This window comes from Hyperolius riggenbachi, chromosome 6 (genome assembly GCF_040937935.1).
Source record: "Hyperolius riggenbachi isolate aHypRig1 chromosome 6, aHypRig1.pri, whole genome shotgun sequence".
In the NCBI taxonomy this organism is placed as follows: Eukaryota; Metazoa; Chordata; class Amphibia; order Anura; family Hyperoliidae; genus Hyperolius; species Hyperolius riggenbachi.
This window is the reverse complement of record NC_090651.1, coordinates 352,869,302-352,888,051: the sequence shown is the minus strand read 5'-3', so window position 1 is coordinate 352,888,051 and position 18,750 is coordinate 352,869,302. Positions and strand designations below refer to the sequence as shown.

The following is an 18,750-nucleotide window of genomic DNA, read 5'->3' as shown; positions in this document are numbered from 1 at the left end:
GGTCTTGTGTACAGCGCTGTTCTACTCCAGAGGGGGGGTGGCCCCATCCAAGGTTTTGCAGGGGGGCCCAGTGATTTCTAGTTACGCCCCTGAATTACTAAGGGATATATGACAACAAAAGAAACACATGGGGAAGGGGGGGTGGGATCAGCGCTGGCTTTACTAGGGACTCTGGGGAGATATAACGGTACTCAGGAGACTGTGGGGACATGGCAATGTTGGGGTGACACATTGTGGACATGGCTATACTGAGAATTCTGCAATACTTGTGGGATAGCACCACTGATTACGAGGGAACACTAATGATAGAGGTTGAGGATAATTTGTAGCTACAGATCTTTAAATCAGGAGTCCTAACTATTAAAGAAGAGCGTTAGGAAGGAAGGGGGAGGGGGGGGGTGTTATAGGTAGTGAGCAATGCAGTTAAGTTGCAAGCCAGCAGGATTCTGAATTCTCTCGTACTTGCTGCTGTAATGCTGGGAATACACCATGAGTTTTTTCGTCAGATAGATGGGTCGATAGATAATTTCCGACATGTCCCATCTTATTTTCAAGTTTCTGTTTGATTTCTCATAGAAGTGAATTGACGTAGATAAGAAAAGAGAATCCAGCGGGAAATTGAGCGGAAAAACGAATTGAAAATCGACCGAAAAAATGCATTGTGTGTACCCAGCATAACAGGGCCGGTTCAAGTAACAATTGGACCCTAGGGCAAAATTAGCCTGGGGGCCCCCCAACAGACACCCCCGACCAAAAAGTGTCATTAGAGGCCCTTTGTTGCAGCCAAATTTCCCTCCTGGGCCCCTGAGCTGGCTGCTGACGCTCCCCCAATCACCTCCCAACTTAACAGACTCTGCAGAGTCCCTGGGGAGCAACAGTTAAGATGGGAGAGGGACACCTTGGGGGCCCCTACAGGCTCTGGGGCCCTGGGGCAATTGCCCATTTTTTCCTATGAGCATAAAGGTGCCCATACACTCGTCAGATTGGCAGCAGACAGATAAGAAATGCATCTGATGATCTATCTGATGCGTTTTTAGAACATTTTTTACCAGGATAGAATTCCAACAGATTTCAGTTTGAAATCTGTTGAAATTCGATCTGATGGCATTTTTTTGCCATCAGATTTCCATTAAGGCCAATGCAAACTGATAAGCAATCTCATCAGATCGACCTAAATTTTCCACCCTGCTAGTTCGATGGAAATCCATCGAAATCGATCGAAATCGGCCGTCGATCGGTCGATCGGCCAACCGATTTGCGATCGATCGATCGATCGATCGACCGCGATCGATCGATCGGCCAGAAAATCGGCTGAGTGTATGGGCTGCTTAAGTCACTGCAGGGAAAGATTATCACTGAATGTTCTATCTTTTCATTCAGAATGCCTCACTGTATAGTCTGTAATCTTAGTGATAAGGCTGCAGTTATCATCTCTCCCAGCCTGGCACACCTGTGCAGAAGCTCTGTGCTGCTGTGGAATTTGATCTGTTGCTTAGCTATTAGAACAATTAGCTTAGAAGCAACTCAAAGCACCCAGCTTATAGGGAGTGAATCTTCCTTCTGTTTACCTATGCTAAACATGGTATGTCCTGGTCTGTCTAGCCACTGAATTAATGAGCTGATAACAGAGGAGTTCAGCTTTGTGACTGAAAAAAATGCACACCATTTGTGTGCCCAAGCGTAGAATTCCTGAACTCTGTAGCTGTTTTTCCTGCTCAGTGCACATTGCTAGGGAGGTAGCCTGTCGGCGGTTCTGCAGGCCATGTTGGGAGTTGACGTCCATCAGAGGCACAGCGTATACAGGCCATGATAGGAGTTGTTGTCCATCACTGGCACAGCGTATAGAGGCCATGCTGGTTGTTCTTGTAACTCACTGGCACAGCATATACAGGCCATGCTGGGAGTTGTTGTCCATCACAGGCACAGCATATACAGGCCATGTTGGGAGTTGTTGTCCATCGATGGCACAGCGTATAGAGGCCATACTAATAGTTCTTGTAACTCACTGGCAAAGCGTATATAGGCCATGCTGGGAGTTGTTGTCCATCACTGGCACACAGGGTTGCCAACTCATCCCTTTAATTACTGACACATATGAATTATACAGGGTTTGTGGCTATTTAGATGCAGTTAATGTACTGGTTATGTGCAAATAGCCCCAGAACCTGTATAACTTAGATGTGTCAGTAATTAAAGGGATGAGTTGGCAACACTGCTGGCACAGTGTATACAGGCCATGCTGGGATTTGTTGTCCATCACTAGCACAGCATACACAAGCCATGCTGGGAATTGTTGTCCATCACTAGCACAGCATACATAAGCCATGCTGGGAATTGTTGTCCATCACTAGCACAGCATACATAAGCCATGCTGGGAATTGTTGTCCATTAGAGGTACATCATATACAAAGCCATGCTGGGAGTTATTGTCCATCACTGGAACCATATTCACAGGCCATGCTGGGAGTTGTTGTTCATCATTGGCACAGTGTATATTAGCCATGCTGGGAGTTGCTATCCATCACAGGCACTGCGTATACAGGCCATGCTGGGAGTTGTTGTCCATTAGAGGCACACTGTATAAAGTCCATGCTGGGAGTTGTTGGCCCTCACTGGTGCAGCGTATACAGACCATGCTGGGAGTTGTTGTCCATCACAGACAAAGCGTATACAGGCCATGCTGGAAGTTGTTGTCCATCACTGGTGCAGCGTATACAGGCTATGCTGGGAGTTGTTGGCTATCACTGGTGCAGTGTACACAGGTCATGCTGAGTTGTTATCCTTCACTGGCAAAGCGTATACAGGCCATGCTAGGAGTTGTTGTCCATCAGAGGCACAGTGTATACAGGTCATGCTGAGAGTTGTTGTCCATCAGAGGCACAGTGTATACAAGTCATGCTGAGAGTTGTTGTCCATTACAGATGCAGCGTATACAGGCCATGCTGGGAGTTGTTGTCCATTAAAGGCACAGCATATACAGGCCATGCTGGGAGTGGTTGTCCATCACAGGCACATTGTATACAGGCCATGCTGGGAGTTGTTGTCCATCAGAGCCACAGCTTATACAGGCTATGCTGGGAGTTGTTGTCCATCAGAGCCACAGCTTATACAGGCTATGCTGAGAGTTGTTGTCCATCAGAGGCTCAGCGTATATAGGCAATGCTAGGAGTTGTTGTCCATCACAGGCGCAGTGTGTACAAACCATGCTGGGTATTGTTGTCCATTACAGGCACATCGTATACAGGCTATGCTAGGAGTTGGTGTCCTTCAGAGGCGCAGTGTATACGAGCCATGCTGGGAGTTGTTGTCCATCAGAGACACAACGTATATACAGGTAATGCTTGGAGTTGTAGTTATGCAAGGTACAGTGACCTCACGTCTCCCTGTCACCACCTACACAAGCTGAGAGTGACACTACTGTACATACAGTATACCCAGGCTGTGCTGGGACAGTGACACAAAATATACCACACACAGGTTATGCTGGGAGTTGTAGTCTCCCAGTTCAGTCAGCTATGTACATGACACATGCAATATACTCACACAGTAGTCTTCCAGGGATTCGGAGCAGTCATTGGGGGTCTCCTGGGTGGGCGGGGGGCACCCATCGCTGCCAGGCATCTTGCCGTCGCCCCGCTCCCCTTTCTCCAGAAGCTTGGCAAGCTTGTGTGTGTCCCTGCCAGCCCGGCGATGTCCCCCTCCTTCCCAGCTGCCTCTCATGCCTTCACCCTGCTCTGACAGGCTGCCTGTACATGTGTGCTGGATGGGCGGAGAGCCAGGGAAAACAGCTGCCAAGGAGGCAGGTAAAGCATCCGCCCACCCAGCCAGCCGACCGGCCCCGGGCTGTGTGTACAGAGAGCCAGCTGTCATCCTAGGCTCGCACCCAGGGCAGCAGCGTGTGTGGGGCGCAGAACACGGGTCACTCAGCCCAGAGAGACGGGGATAAAAGCATCACTGTCACAGCACAGCTCAAAACTTTTCTAACCACACAGGGGCTGGTCTACTAAAGCTGGCCATTCACACATCGATTTTTACTGGCAGTCTGATCAGGGACTAATTACATTAAAGGGGAACTGAAGAGAGAGGTATATGGAGGCTGTCATGTCTGCCTCTAATACTATTAGCCATAGCCCCTGAACAAGCATGCAGCAGATCAGGTGTTTCAGACTTTAAAGTCAGATCTGACAAGACTCGCTGCATGCTTGTTTCTGGTGTTAATCAGATACTACTGCAGAGAAATAGACCAGCAGGGCTGCCAGGCAACTGGTATTGATTAAAAGGAAATAAATATGGCAGCCTCCGTATACCTCTTACTTCAGTTCTGCTTTAAAGAGGCCCTGTAACAAAAAACAAAAAAACCCTCTGGGGCATACTTACCTTGGGAGGGGACAAGACGGCTTCCCCATCCTCTGCAGCTTGGGGGAATCTAGCACTGGCTCCCCCTGAAAGTCCCTCGACAAATCAAAGACAGCGCAGGCGCGAGTAATATTTACCTCTCAGCGATCCTGCGCAAGCGCACTAGCAGCTCTTCATTTGGGTAAGGCAGAAAAAGCCGAACCTGATCGTATCCGCTCTACTGTGCAGGAGCAAATGACTTGCACATGCGCAGCAGAGCGGATACGATCAGGTTCGGCTATTTCCTCCTTAACCGTATCGGAGAGCCGCTAGCGCACCTGCGCAGGATTGCAGTAGGTAAATATTTACCTCGCCGCTGTTCAGGGGGCTGCAGCGCTGGATTGCCGGGACACCGGAAGACCGGGGAAGCCTCGTTAGGATCCAGAGGCTTCCCCCTCCTGAGGTAAGTATGCCCCAGAGAGTTTTTTTTTAACTCCTTGCCGACCGCTCCATGCGAACTGGCGTAAACGCGGCGGCAGCCCCAGGACCGCTCAACGCCAATTGAAGTGAAGTCCTGAGGGTGGAGATTGCAGGGGATTGCGCGAGCCGATTCGCGCATATCCCCGCTTGAATGACAAGCTCCACTCGGTCATCAGTCTCCCAGCGGCTGTCCCCCTATGAGGCTCAGGAGCGATCGCTGTCAATGGGCTGGCAGGGGAGAGAGGGGAAAATAAAAAAATGTAAAGAAAATACATATATTTATTTTAAAAAAACCCACACAAATAAATGCAAAAACAAACAAACATTGTGGGAGCGATCAGAGCCCAACAGCAAGCTGTTGGGCAGAAAAGGAGCGGGGAAATCACTGGTGTGCTGAGTTGTACGGCCCTGCAGCGAGGCCTTGAAGCTGCAGTGGCCTAATTTGTACAAAAATAGCCTGGTGGGTGAAGTCGGTGGTCCCTAAGTGGTTAATGACAGATTGTCTTTAAAAAGACTCTGTAACAACTCCCCTTGGGATACTTACATTGGGAGGGGGAAGCACCGTAGCGGCTTTCCAATCAGCTCAGGCAGAAATAGCAGAGCCCAGTCAGGCCCGATGTACTGCGCAGGTGGCGATTTCCGCCTGAGCCTGATCGGAAAGCCGCTACTGCCCCGTGCTGGATTGCGGTAGGTAAATATTTTCCTCGCCGCCTTCCAGCGCTTGATCCCGGAGGGGGAAGAGAACGGGGGATGCCGCAATAGGATCCAGAGGCTTCCCCTTCCCGAGGTAAGTGGTTTTTTTTGTTACAGATTTCCTTTAAGCCGAACCCCCCCTGCCTCTGTCAGCTGGGCCCTCCATGTATTTTACTGACCTCCATCATGGGGGGAGCTGCTCCTGTACACATTGCAGAGCAGCAGCGCAGCGTTATTCTGTACATTACGTGCTTCTGGCGGCATGACAGGTCCTCTTCAGTCACCATGCGGCTTTCATCCCTGGCACATGACAAGCAGAGACTGGAGCCACAAGGTGATTGCCTGCACGGCACAGCGATGTGAAGAGAACCTGTCATGCCGTCAGGAGAAGGTAATATAGAACGCCCGCTGCCACTCCGCATTTCGTACAGGAATGGTCCCCCATATGATGGGCTAGTGTTACGCCTGACTATTATCGAATCTGCCGGTTGTCTATGAAGCAACGATTGGTGTTGTAATTTCAATCGATTTGAAAATTACGGTTGGGGATGGAGCGGAGGTAGACCGAAGACTCATTGCCTTGCACTGTATGAAGCCGTGCAATGCTGCAAGCATGCCGATCAGGTGTTTCTGAAAGAAGTCTGACTGCATTAGCTGCATGCTTGTTTCAGGTGTGTGATTCAGACACTACTGCAGCCAAAGAGATCAGCAGGAATGCCAGGCAACAGGTATTGTTTAAAAGGCATTAAACATGGCAGCCTTCATATACCTCTCTCTTCAGTTGTCCTTTAAAGTGAAATTCTACATTTGTTGACAAATAAGCAACAGCTCTGTGCATTGCAAAGAAAAAACCCCAATCAATATTCCTGCACACAGATTAAAGCCATTACACAGTGCTTCAAAGACGGACTGCATAGCCAAGCCTGCTGCTGATCTCTGGATTAGTTCAGGTGTTGGAAACGAGCGGTGGACCTCCTGCTTTGTGCGGCTCATTACTCTGGAAGTTGTGACAAGTCTAAAGCCGCATCTACACGCGTAGATGCGGCCGCGATGTTCCTTATCAATCAAGCCGCTGATGTGGCTCGATTGATAAGATCCGACAGGATGGATCTCCTCACCGCCGATTCCCTGCTCGCTCCCCGCGAGGGGACAATGGCAGGGAATGGAGCGGAAGATAAGCGTCGCCGGCTGGGACGAGCGGGGAATCGAATCCGGCGCACGCGCGGCGAGCGGGGACGCGGCGGGCACGCGCGGGGACGCGGAAGAGGCGATCTGGCGGCTAATCGAGCCGCCGGATCACCACAACATCTCCCCGTGTAGACGAGGCTTAGAGGTGCATACACACATCAGACTATAGTCTTTGGAAAATGAAAGATCACAGACCAATCTTACCACCCTTCATGTAGTATGAGAGCCATACTCTACACAGTCTATTCTATGGAGCTGAACTCCCCATCAGAAAAAAAATCTTTGCAAGATGCTGCACACAGAGATGCTGTACACACACAAAAGATCAGTATCTGCAAAAGTTCCTGCCAAAAATCCATTCCTGCAAATTGCAATGATAGTCTATGAGATCTGCAGATCATCATACACACATGATTTAACAGACATTCATCTGCAGATCAGATCCACCAGGATGGATTTTCAGATCTGCAGATGATTGCTTGATCTGCAGATGAATGTCAGTTAAATCATGTGTGTATGATGATCTGCAGATCTCATAGACTATCATTGCAATTTGCAGGAATAGATTTTTGGCAGGAACAGATCTTTTGTAGATACTGATCTTTTGTGTCTGTACAGCATCTCTGTGTGCAGCATCTTGCAAAGATTTTTTTCTGATGGGGAGTTCAGCTCCATAGAAAAGACTGTGTAGAGTATGGCTCTCATACTACATGAAGGGTGGTAAGATTGGTCTGTGATCTTTCATTTTCCAAAGACTATGGTCTATTGTGTGTATGAGCCTTTAGGCAGGCTGTCCAGAATCCAGCCCTGCCAGGAAGCATGATTGGACGTTGCAGCCAGTTATGGGAATTCATATCTAAGATGGAAAAACGTAACTATAAAATGCGCCTGATGACGGCACAAGGCCGAACCTAGTCGGAACTGGAGACTGGGCAATCTATCTGACATCTATCTGAGATCGCTTTGGATATATGTGTATTGTGATACACTACAGGCTTTTCTCTACTAAGGGTTCCTGTGAAAAGGACCCTGGAAGTAAGTCCTCGTATATGTGATGTTTTTTAAAACGCAAATAAACACTCTTATTTGACTGGATGGAGAAGTGACCTGTTGATTTGTTTTTGGTTATGGTTGTTGTTTCTTGAGCACTGTGGTGAGACTACAGATACCGCTCTGAGCACCAAGCGCTGTGGATTTATGTACTTTTTACGTCTGAGACCGATTGTGGATGTGGCTGATCCTGAGCTGCTGGTGGAGCATATACATAAGATTGAGATTGGATCAGCGCTCGTATTTGCTACAAAAATGTAACTATAAAAAGGCTTCTTACATAACATTGGACGAGATTAATGTACATTAGTAGCGAATCCATGATGATGCAAGCAATAAGGGCGGAGTCACATCATTATGTAAATCTGCGGATCGGAGTATCCCAGGTATGTAGAGAAAGAGGTCACACAGCTGCCGAGGGCATATCTGACATTTATCACATTAATGCAAATATCTACAGCGCTGACGCGTAAGATCTCTGCAGGAATGTCAGTAAAACTGGTTTATGTGACTCAGGCGTTTGCGATAAGCCAGCCTGGCAGCGCTGCAGATCTCAGAGCCGGCAAAATACGGCTTCTGTGCAGACACTTAGGGTAAGAGCACATGGATTCTCAAGCCTGGTTCACACAGAGCCCCAGGCGAAGAGCACATGGACTCTCAAGCCTGGTTCACACAGACCCTCAGGCGAAGAGCAAATGGACGCTCACACCTGGTTCACACGGGCACTCAGGACAAGAGCACATGGGCGCTCAAGCCTTGTTCACACGGACGCTCAGGCCAAGAGCACATGGACGCCCACGCCTGGTACACACCAACAATCAGACCCAATCCACGCAGACCCTCAGGCCAGGAACACTGAAGCCTGGTTCACTCGGATGCCAACGCCTGGTTTACACGGATGCTCAGGCCCGACCCACATGGTCACACAAGCTAGGTTACTTCTAAACTGTAAACAAACTGTGCTCGTCTTCCTGTGAGTTAGCAGTGTGATTTTAGTGCCCTTGCACAGTCCCGTTCAAACCAACAGAACTGAAATACAATGGCGCCAAAGATGCAACGTGCGGTATGTTTGCGATTCAGTGACAATCGGATCACGCTAGGAGAATTGGAGCACCACAACTGACATTACAGAAGCGTTCTTGTCATCGGCAAAACATGAGCGCTAGCAAAAGTGGGCCGAACTGTGCCGTGGGAACCTGGCCTAAGGGCTGAGGCCCACAGGGGCTGTTTCAGCCGCGCCTTGGCAAATTGCAATCGTCGTACAAATCACTAGCATTAAATTCAAAACTTCTTTAAAATCTCCCACATCCCCCCCCCCAAAAAAAATACAGATAATTGGTTTCCCCCTAAATTGAGCCCCTCTGAGGGACAGTTAAAGAGAAACTCCGAACAAGAATTGAACTTTATCCCAATCAGTAGCTAATACCCCCCTTTACATGAGACATCTATTCCTTTTTACAAACAGACCATCAGGGGGCGCTGTATGACTGATATTGTGGTGAAACCCCGCCCACAAGAAACTGAGGACCGTGGTACTCCTGACAGTTTCCTTTCTGTGAACCTTGCTGCATTGTGGGAAATAGCTGTTTACATCTGTTTCCAACTGCCAAAAAAACATGCAGCAGCTACATCACCTTCCAGCAGTAAAAATGTCACCATGTAATAAATGTCAGACTGTAAATCAGGGACTTAAAAGATTTTACAATGAGCAAACACTGACCATTTATACATAATTATTGTAAAAAAGAAGCACTTATTTTTATTACATTATTTTCACTGGAGTTCCTCTTTAAGTGACAAGACATGTAGTACTGTCGGGATCTACCATGAAGTCCTTTGCGATCTATCAGTATATCGCGATCTACCAATGGGCATCCCTGTCCTAAATGATGCTGCTGCTTGTAAATGTGCGATGGCTCCACTGAGCAGTGATCGCATCCCTCCCCCGCCAACCGTGCGATAAACGCTCCCGCACTCCGTCTCGTTTGCGTACCTAATCATTTTACTAGCGCTTAAGGTGGCCACACACGATACGATAAAATGATCCGATTTTACAGTAATTCGATAAAAACGATCATATCTCTCGGAAAAATCGAAAGCTTTTTTTTTCATTCGACTGAAAAATCCGATCAGATTTCCCGTTTTTTTCAATTTAAATTGATCCGGAATGCCAGATATTTCTCTTCAATTTCTACTAAAGATAAACTCAGAGAAAATTGCTAGGGTGTGTATATTAATAAATTAACCATCCAACACACACCATACAATCTTTAGTAGAAATTGAAGAGAAATATCTGGCATTCCGGATCAATTTAAATTGAAAAAAATGGGAAATCCAATCGGATTTTTCAGTCGAATGAAAAAAAAAAAGCTTTAGATTTTTTCGAGAGATACGATCGTTTTTATCAAATTACTGTAAAATCGGATCATTTTATTGTATTGTGTGTGGCCACCTTTACGCTCATGTCGCAGAATCTGATGTGGGACGCCATCTTGTTTTCTGGAAACTGCCTTCACAGTGCGCACAAGTGCTAAAGGTGCGTACCCACACACGCAGAGATCGGGACTCATCCTCAAGCCACAGAGGAGTTTCCTGCGAGCGGCTGATGTCAGCACCTGTCCGACATGTCACCGCGGGGTGACAGGAGTGACAGCAGGGGTCACCGGAGTCTGCAGTGACATCACACACATAGATGACATTGCTGGACGTCTCAGACAGCAGCTGGTGACCAGCGGACGCTACAAAGTGGGAAAGTAAAACAATTTCACAGGAATCTGTCGCCTCTTCTAACCTCATGGTGGCCTGTGAGGGTCAGCAGTGACCAAAAAGAGACTGACTTGTATGCCGACTGAATGCAAATTGCATGCAGCTTGGAGATGGACCAATTGGAATCAGCAGAGCATTTAATTGGCTCACAAAATGATGCATACCCAACGGACACATAAGCTACGTACACACATGCAAGGTTTCGGGGAATGATGCTGTACAGACACATCCCTAGCCTTGAGGCTAGTGATGTTTCTATTGCAATGGACTGGGGTGGAAGGACAACGATTGGCAGAAGATGAGGCGGCTTCAATCAGTCGGCGGGCGTGGAAATAGCATTGTGATTGGTAATGCTCGGGCTTCAAGGGTCGTTAAGGATCTGACAGGACAGATCCTTAACGATCTCCGATTTCCCAGCAATATCAATCGTCTGGGGCTGTACACAGGGGCGTAACAATAGACCCTGCAAGGGATGCAGGTGCAGTGGGGCCCAGAAGCCACAGGGGGCCCCGTCCTGAGAGACAGACAACTAAGGGCAAGGAGAGAAAAAACTTTCTGCTCTCTGCAATTTTTCTGATGACTGCATCTGCCCAGCCACTGATAAGGAATCATACAAATTTTTGTAGTCAAACAATTGTAGACAGTCCTTATTCAGAGTGCAGGGGTAGGGGGCCCCGTCCAAAGTTTTGCAGGGGGCCCTGTGATTTCTAGTTACGCCCCTGGCTGTACACACATATCAATCGTCAGCTGAAACGGTTTTGTTTCAGCTAACAGTTACTGCTTGTGTGTATGTAGCTATATTTACCAGACTGAGATACAGCTGTGAAGGTGCCCATACATTACTCGATTTTCCTGTACAATCGACCATTAGATTCGATCATTTTATTGGTTCAAGGGAGAATTGATTATGTTCCATTCTGCTCCATCAATGGAGATTGACCAATATCTGGTCGAATTAACCAATTTACTCGATAGGACAGGTTGAAAAATATTGGTTGATCGTAAAGAAATCGGCTATTATTCACATGAATTAATTTTGGGTTTCAGAGCATGGAGGCAAAACATCGTTCAGATCGATTAGTGGAGGAGAATTGATAGGATCTTACTTGTGGTGTGTGGGCCACTAGTTGATCAACTTTCGATTAACCCCACTATAGTAATAAAGTCGATTGCTTAATCACTATGGGAACCTTAATCATTCAGACCAGAGGTTCCGGCCCACCAAAGATGGGGAAAATGAAAAGCAATCCGATCAGACTGAAAGGGCCTGATTCACAAAGCGGTGCTAATAGTTAGCACGCTGGTGAAAAGCCCCTTATCACGCCTAAACTCAGTTTAGGCATGATAAGTTTAGGCATGATAAGTTTAGGTGTGATAAGTTTAGGCATGATAAGTTTAGGTGTGATAAGTTTAGGTGTGATAAGTTTAGGCATGATAAGTTTAGGTGTGATAAGTTTAGGCATGATAAGTTTAAAGGGAACCTTAACTGCCGTGGAAAAATAAATTCACTTACCTGGGGGCTTTCCCAAGCCTCCTGCAGCCGTCCTGTGCCCGCGCCGGTCCTTCGGTGCCCTCCGGTCTCCCTCCGCCGCTAAGTTTCGTTTTCGGACGACTGCCAGTCATCCTCGGGCCTCTTCCGAATTCCTCGTCGTAAACTGCAGTAAAGCGCGTCCGCATGACGCCAAACGCGTCATGTGCATGACGCCAAACGCGTCATGTGCATGACGCCAAACGCGTCATGCGGACGCGCTTTACTGCAGTTTACGACGAGGAATGCGGAAGTGGCCCGAGGACGACTGGCAGTCGTCCGAAAACGAAACTTAGCGGCGGAGGGAGACCGGAGGGCACCGAAGGACCGGCGCGGGCACAGGACGGCTGCAGGAGGCTTGGGAAAGCCCCCAGGTAAGTGAATTTATTTTTCCACGGCAGTTAAGGTTCCCTTTAAGCACCAACTGCGTTAGCACCGCAGTGCACAGCTGATCAAAAGTTTTGCGCTAGCAAAGTCTGGTGCACTTCGCATAGAGTTTAATGTCGCTGCTTTGCGTGCGGGACTTTGCGCGCGATCTAAACTTATCTAAACTTAGCATGTCTAAACTTATCACACCTAAACTTATCACACCTAAACTTATCACGCCTAAACTGGCTTTTCACCAGCGTAGTGCAATAGTTATCTAGCCTAAAGTCTCTAACTGGGTTAGCACCGCTTTGTGAATCGAGCCCAAAGAATCATTTGGAAATTCGGATCAGCAGCACAATTGATAAAGCGATCATTTTTCATCGTTCAGAACCATTTACAGTACACAATCTGATCATGTAGTTGATCGTTTGGGAGATTGCGCCATTACTGGGCACCTTAAAGCAAAACTGCGTAAAATGGTGCAGAAAATTTGGATGCACCAGGCGCTGCCATAGCTCGTAGTGTGACGGCACCCAAATTACTTTAAAAACAGTGTAATTTGGCTACCAGCAATAGCTGGCGTCTTATCCCCCGAGTCCATAGCGGCCTGGAGGGGGAATAGTAATTAACACTGCCGGGACTTTTGCAGCACCAGGGTGAGACATTTTTTGGCTTCATCCTGCGCCCAAATCTCCTGGCGCCATTTTTGCATGTATGCCCTTAAAGAGCAAACTTTCCATATTTTATCGACCCTTTATTTTTGTCCCGAACATGTCTTAGCGAATCAAAGCCTATGTATAACTTGTAATTACGCTGTACGCGTACGCAGGGTGGCCATATAGATCCATTGCAACGTTGGGCCGCTTCTGCCGGTTGCAGCTGGTGGAATCTGACTGGATGCTCCGGGGAATGAGAAGATTTTTTCCCTCTAGCACCCATTGCCTATGCTGCCTTTCCACCAGCTTCCCGCTTTAGGAAATATTCGCCGTTTTCATTGCAGCAGCAGCGTTGCCTGGTATTCTGCGCTGGGATCAGATGACCTCCGTGATGCAGAGAATCTTTTATTTATTTATCTGTGGCGGCTCAGGTGTCGCCCCCTCCCTGGGCTCAGGTTCCTGGCCGCCATTGTATTCTCCGGGCGGTCACAGGCGTATTATAGCGAGATTGTGCTGCTAGTCCACACGGGCCGCGCTCGCTGCGTAATGGAGGGGGGGAGAGCAGAGCTGTACAATCTGCAGAATACAGCGAAGAGATTCTGCACGACCCCAGACAGGCATCACACGCATTCCTGCAGGAAATATCAGTACTCTTCAGCCAACATCACGATCTGTCATTCCTTTCTCCACACCTTTTCCTCTCTCTCACTCGTCACCCACTTTGACAGATCACCTATGGCTGCTTTTTCTGCCTGTGAGAAATCAGAATCATTTTTCTTTTTTTATACGCCAAGCACGACTGTGTCGTGGCCAAAATTGGATTTGACACAATACAGGACTTAAAGGGAGTCTGAAGTGAAAATAAAAATAAAAAAACAGATACTCACCTAAGGAGAGAGAAGGCTCTGGGCCCTATAGGGCTTAATTCACTAAGACAAATAGCATGCTTTATCAGAGATAACACACCTTCTCAAAGTAAGCACGCCTTTTCAGAGTAGCATAGCAAACGTATGCCTGCTAATTGGCAATGACGAGAGCTCCACTCGTCCTGCCCTGAGCCCCTGCGGGTTCGTAGCGCTCGCTATGCTACTCTGATAAGGCATGCTATTTGTCTTAGTGATTAAAGCCCATAGAGACTTCCTGGTCTCTTCACAGTCCCCACGTTCTCCCATAGGCTCCCCGGTTAGCAGTCTACCCCCCATGGGTCGGAGACTGCTCTCTTCCACATTGGGTTGGCTTCGGGAGTCTTTGGAAATACTCGGGCTTCCGCAGACGAGCTGCTCCATACTGCGCACGTGCAAGCACCCTCTCTCACGAGTCGCGCGTGCGCAGTACAGTACTTGGAAAATCCAAGTGCTTACAAAGACTTCCGAAGTCTCCAGTGGCGATGAGATTTGGGAGTGGGAGATTTGAACGTTGAAGCATGTGGGGGAACAAGGACACCGGGAGGAGACCAGGAAGGCTCTATAGGGCCCAGAGCCTCCCCTCTCCTAAGGTAAGTATCTGTTTTTAAATTTAATTTTAATTACAGATTCACTTCATGCCAAATCGTGGAAAATGGTAAAATTTAAGCGCATTCAAATGAGAACTATGTTTCTTCCAGAGTAAAATGAGCTTTAACTTGCTTCTTTCCTATGTTGCTGTCACTTACAATAGTTAGTAGAAATCGGATGGAATTGACAGGTTTTTGACTAGTCCATCTCTTCATGGAGAATTCTCAGTATTTAAAGAGTACCCGGGGCGGTTTCTTAGGGGGGCAGATGGGACGCAGTGACATGCCTCTGTGTCCCCCCACCGCCGCGCTATAGCGGCTTCCCTGCTTAAAACGCCCACTGGGGGGCCTTCCTGCGGGATTTCCAGAGCTGCTATTAGGCAGCTCTCTCTCCCTGGCCATGCCAGGAACGCGATGGATATGCGTGGCCAGAGCCGCTCAGGCACAGTGGCCCGGCAGCGAAACTGAAAGTAGCTGGCGGCGGGAGAACGGAGGCTCGTCGAGGAGTGGCGCGGTACAGGACAGCTGGGGGCTTGGGGAAGCCCCAGGTAAGTGAAACAATGTGTTTCATTTGTATCTACAGTTCCGCTTTAAGTAGCCCCTCATATTACATGGAACAGTAATAGGAATTAAGGGTGAGAGAACAATATTGGGGGTGTTACCTATGTAGCCCCTCCTCCAGTGCTATAAATCACTTGTGAATACAACATGCTCCCCCATGTGATGGTGACAAGGCTAGTGACAGGCAGGTGTGAACAGGTGACAAGATGGCGGTGACAGCTGGCCAGCGAGAACACACAGGACTGGTCAGGGGAGCTGTCAGCACATTGTATACATTCCCGGGGAGGACACTGCGCTGGCTGCCAGTGCTGGGAATGTAATATGAATTTCTATACTGTATACAGGATCGTTCCCCCCCCCCCCCCCCCCCCTTGAGGGCAGGAGGGATACGGATGTCACTGCACCTTTCACACAAGTATTAGTGGATGGGAACAAAAGATGTAGGTCACATATCTGTCTGTCCTAATAATCATAGCTCCCAACTATCCCCTTTTTTTTAAGAGGAACAGTCCCTCTTTGTGAACCCTGTCCCTCTTTCTTCATTATTTGTCCCTCTTTCAAAACTGATGTGCAGAGTTATGTAAATATATGTATTTTTCTACTGAAAATGTGTTTAACCAGTTCACCCCCAAGGGTTTTTACTCTAACGGACCAGAGCAATTTTCACTTGTCAGTGCTCCTCCCTTTTATTCCCTAATAACTTTATTACTACTTATCACAAGAAAATGATCTATACCTCGTTTTTTTCGCCACCAATTAGGCTTTCTGTGGGTTGTACATTTTGCTAAGAATTTTTTTATCCTAAATGCCCATTATTTAAGAAGGGCAAAAAATCTGATCCAGGAAATTATAGACCTGTAAGCTTAACATCAGTTGTATGCAAACTATTTGAGGGGTTACTAAGAGATACTATACATGACTTCATAGTAGAAAATAATCTTATTTCTCAGCATCAACATGGGTTTACTAAAGACAGGTCCTGTTTGACTAACATGCTCAGCTTTTATGAGGTAGTGAACGCTAATGTGAATATTAGGAATGCTGTAGATGTGATATACTTGGACTTTGCAAAGGCCTTCGACACTGTTCCCCACAGAAGTCTGGTGCAAAAGTTGAGGATGCAAGGACTGGGGAAGAGTTTGTGTGCATGGATAGGGAACTGGCTAATGGACAGAAAACAAAGAGTTGTGGTCAATGGATCGTACTCAAAATGGGAGACTGTTAGCAGTGGGGTCCCACAGGGGTCTGTTCTGGGTCCAGTGCTCTTCAATTTATTTATTAATGACCTAGTAGATGCAGTAGTGAGCAATGTTGCTATTTTTGCAGATGATACAAAATTGTGCAGAATCATCAACTCTCAGGAAGATAGTGTCATATTGCAACAGGATTTGGATAGGATGGCTATATGGGCACATACATGGCAGATGAAATTCAATGTTGACAAATGTAAAGTCATGCATTTTGGTCGTACCAATGGTCTAGCACCATACAAAATAAATGGGATACAGTTGGGAACATCAAACTTGGAGAAGGACTTAGGAGTACTCATCGACAACAAGTTAAATAATCATACTCAATGCCAAGCCGCTGCAGCTAAAACAAACAAAATTTTGGGATGCATTAAAAGGGAAATAAAAACTCGAGATGCTAGCATAATATTGCCCCTGTTTAACTCTCTAGTAAGGCCACATCTGGAATATGGAATTCAGTTCTGGGCACCACATTACAAAAAAGATATTGCAGTTTTAGAGCAGGTACAGAGACGAGCTACAAAATTGATACGTGGGATGGAAGGTCTCGCTTACCAAGAAAGGTTAGATAAACTGGGTTTATTTAGTCTAGAGAAAAGACGCCTTAGAGGAGATCTAATTAACATGTATAAATACATCAGAGGGCAATATAATAGCTTGGCGGATGAGCTTTTTGTCCCTAGGCCTTCTCAAAGGACTAGAGGACATGAGATGCGCATGGAGGAAAAACGTTTTAGCCATTTATTTAGGAAAGGGTTCTTTACAATAAGAGTGATTAAGATGTGGAATGCATTGCCACAGGAAGTCGTTATGGCAAACTCTATACCTGCATTTAAAGGGGTCTTAGATGCTTTCCTTGCGTTGAAAGACATCCATGGCTACACTATACACCAGAGAGTCCGCAGAGCAGAGGAGAGCCTCCAGCACTGTACACCAGAGAGTCTCTCCCCATTTGTTCACATTAGCTATAATTGTAATCAGGGCTGTTATGGCATATGCATTATCTAATGAAATCCATTTGGATATTGAGGCCACTTTTAAAACCACGGAGACACCTGTTGAAGTCTCTAATACTGATCAGACTGTTAAAAAACTGTGCAGACAACACAGGAAATTAACACTCAAATTACTTCGCCGCAAATGGAATGTATCCACACTAGAATCCTATAGAGAGGCGGCGGTTTTACCTTGGGGGATTCGTGAAAAGGTCATTCCAGCAGACCATCTTCGGAATGACCGGTTTCTTCCCAAGTGGAAAATCGCCTGTATAGCGCATGGTTTTGTACTGTTAATTAATTATTGAGGAGGAGACAATTCAAACTTGGGAGATAAAAGAGGCAGTGGACCTGAGTATCTCAGGTCTAGAAGTGTATAAGGACCACCCGATTTTTGTGAAACTTAATGACCTGCTAAAAAGTGAGGTGGAACGTACTCAGAAAAGAATCAAAAAGGAAAAACAGGCCAAATACCACAAAGATTTGGTGGAGTGGAAGGAGGGTGAATACTTTTTGTACCTTCCTGGGAGCCAGCGATCTAGATCAGGCAGTAGACCTAGAGGGGGGGAAAAGGGTAGAGGACAGTGAGGAGAATCCAGAATCCCCAGCGTCATCAGCCTCGGGAAAGTCAGTTGTTTTTTTAGGCGAAGACGACGCAGACAGCGACGCAGATCCAAAAAAGAAGCAAGAAAAAGGAAACAGGAGAGGCAGAAAGAAAAAGAGAGAGCAGCCTTTGAAGCCTATATTGCGGGTCCAGCCACCACGACAGGGCAAGAACAAGTAAGTTCTGAACCCGTGATGGGAATGGCCGGTGGAGAAAGTTCCCCGGTTAGTGTGGACAAGGCAAAGAACGAAAATATGTCAGCTCTCAATATTATAAACCTCTCTGATTTCCCCCTGGGCCCTGACCACATTTCCCTCCTTGGAAAGGGACTGACATTCTCGCCGGTCCTGGGTGGCGATGATTTTAACGCTCAAAAGGACCTACAAATGTTTGCCCGGAAGATACTGCTTAAATCGATGTATGCAGAAAAGGCAGAGAAGACATCACCCCATGATCATGAGGGTGAAAGTAGTCTTGAGGTGGATGAGCCTAGATGGACACTTAGTGATCTGGAGGTACTTCGTGTACTCGATGAGCTGAAGGATCAAGCCAAATGTGACACTGAGCCTGGGCAAAATCAGACAGGCGGCGAGAGCCGGCTGATTGAACATGCTCAGTGTCAAAATAAATCCAACTATATGCCCTCGTTACAATCAAATGCGGCATTGGACATATTTGTCGATCTGGTAACACGGGATCTCAGATCGATAGATTGGACTCAATCCGGGCGTGACAACTTGACACAGGGCGAACGATGTGCCCTAGAGGAACTAAAACGAGCA

At 47.2% G+C, this 18,750-nt stretch overlaps 1 protein-coding gene across 11 annotated transcripts in view; it reads right to left on the bottom strand.

The window, feature by feature from the left end:
• Positions 1-18,750, bottom strand: part of RAP1GAP (RAP1 GTPase activating protein) — a 339,663-nt gene that overhangs the window by 92,409 nt on the left and 228,504 nt on the right. For 3 of the 11 annotated variants that reach the window (XM_068241694.1, XM_068241696.1, XM_068241698.1), the window contains exon 1: positions 3,544-3,740. The exons of the other annotated variants lie outside the window; for them this stretch is intronic. In XM_068241694.1, the coding sequence (XP_068097795.1) occupies positions 3,544-3,720 (177 nt within the window). In that variant the 5' untranslated portion in view covers positions 3,721-3,740. Of the gene's footprint in view, positions 1-3,543; positions 3,741-18,750 lie in introns of those variants that run through there. 11 annotated transcript variants of the gene reach the window in all.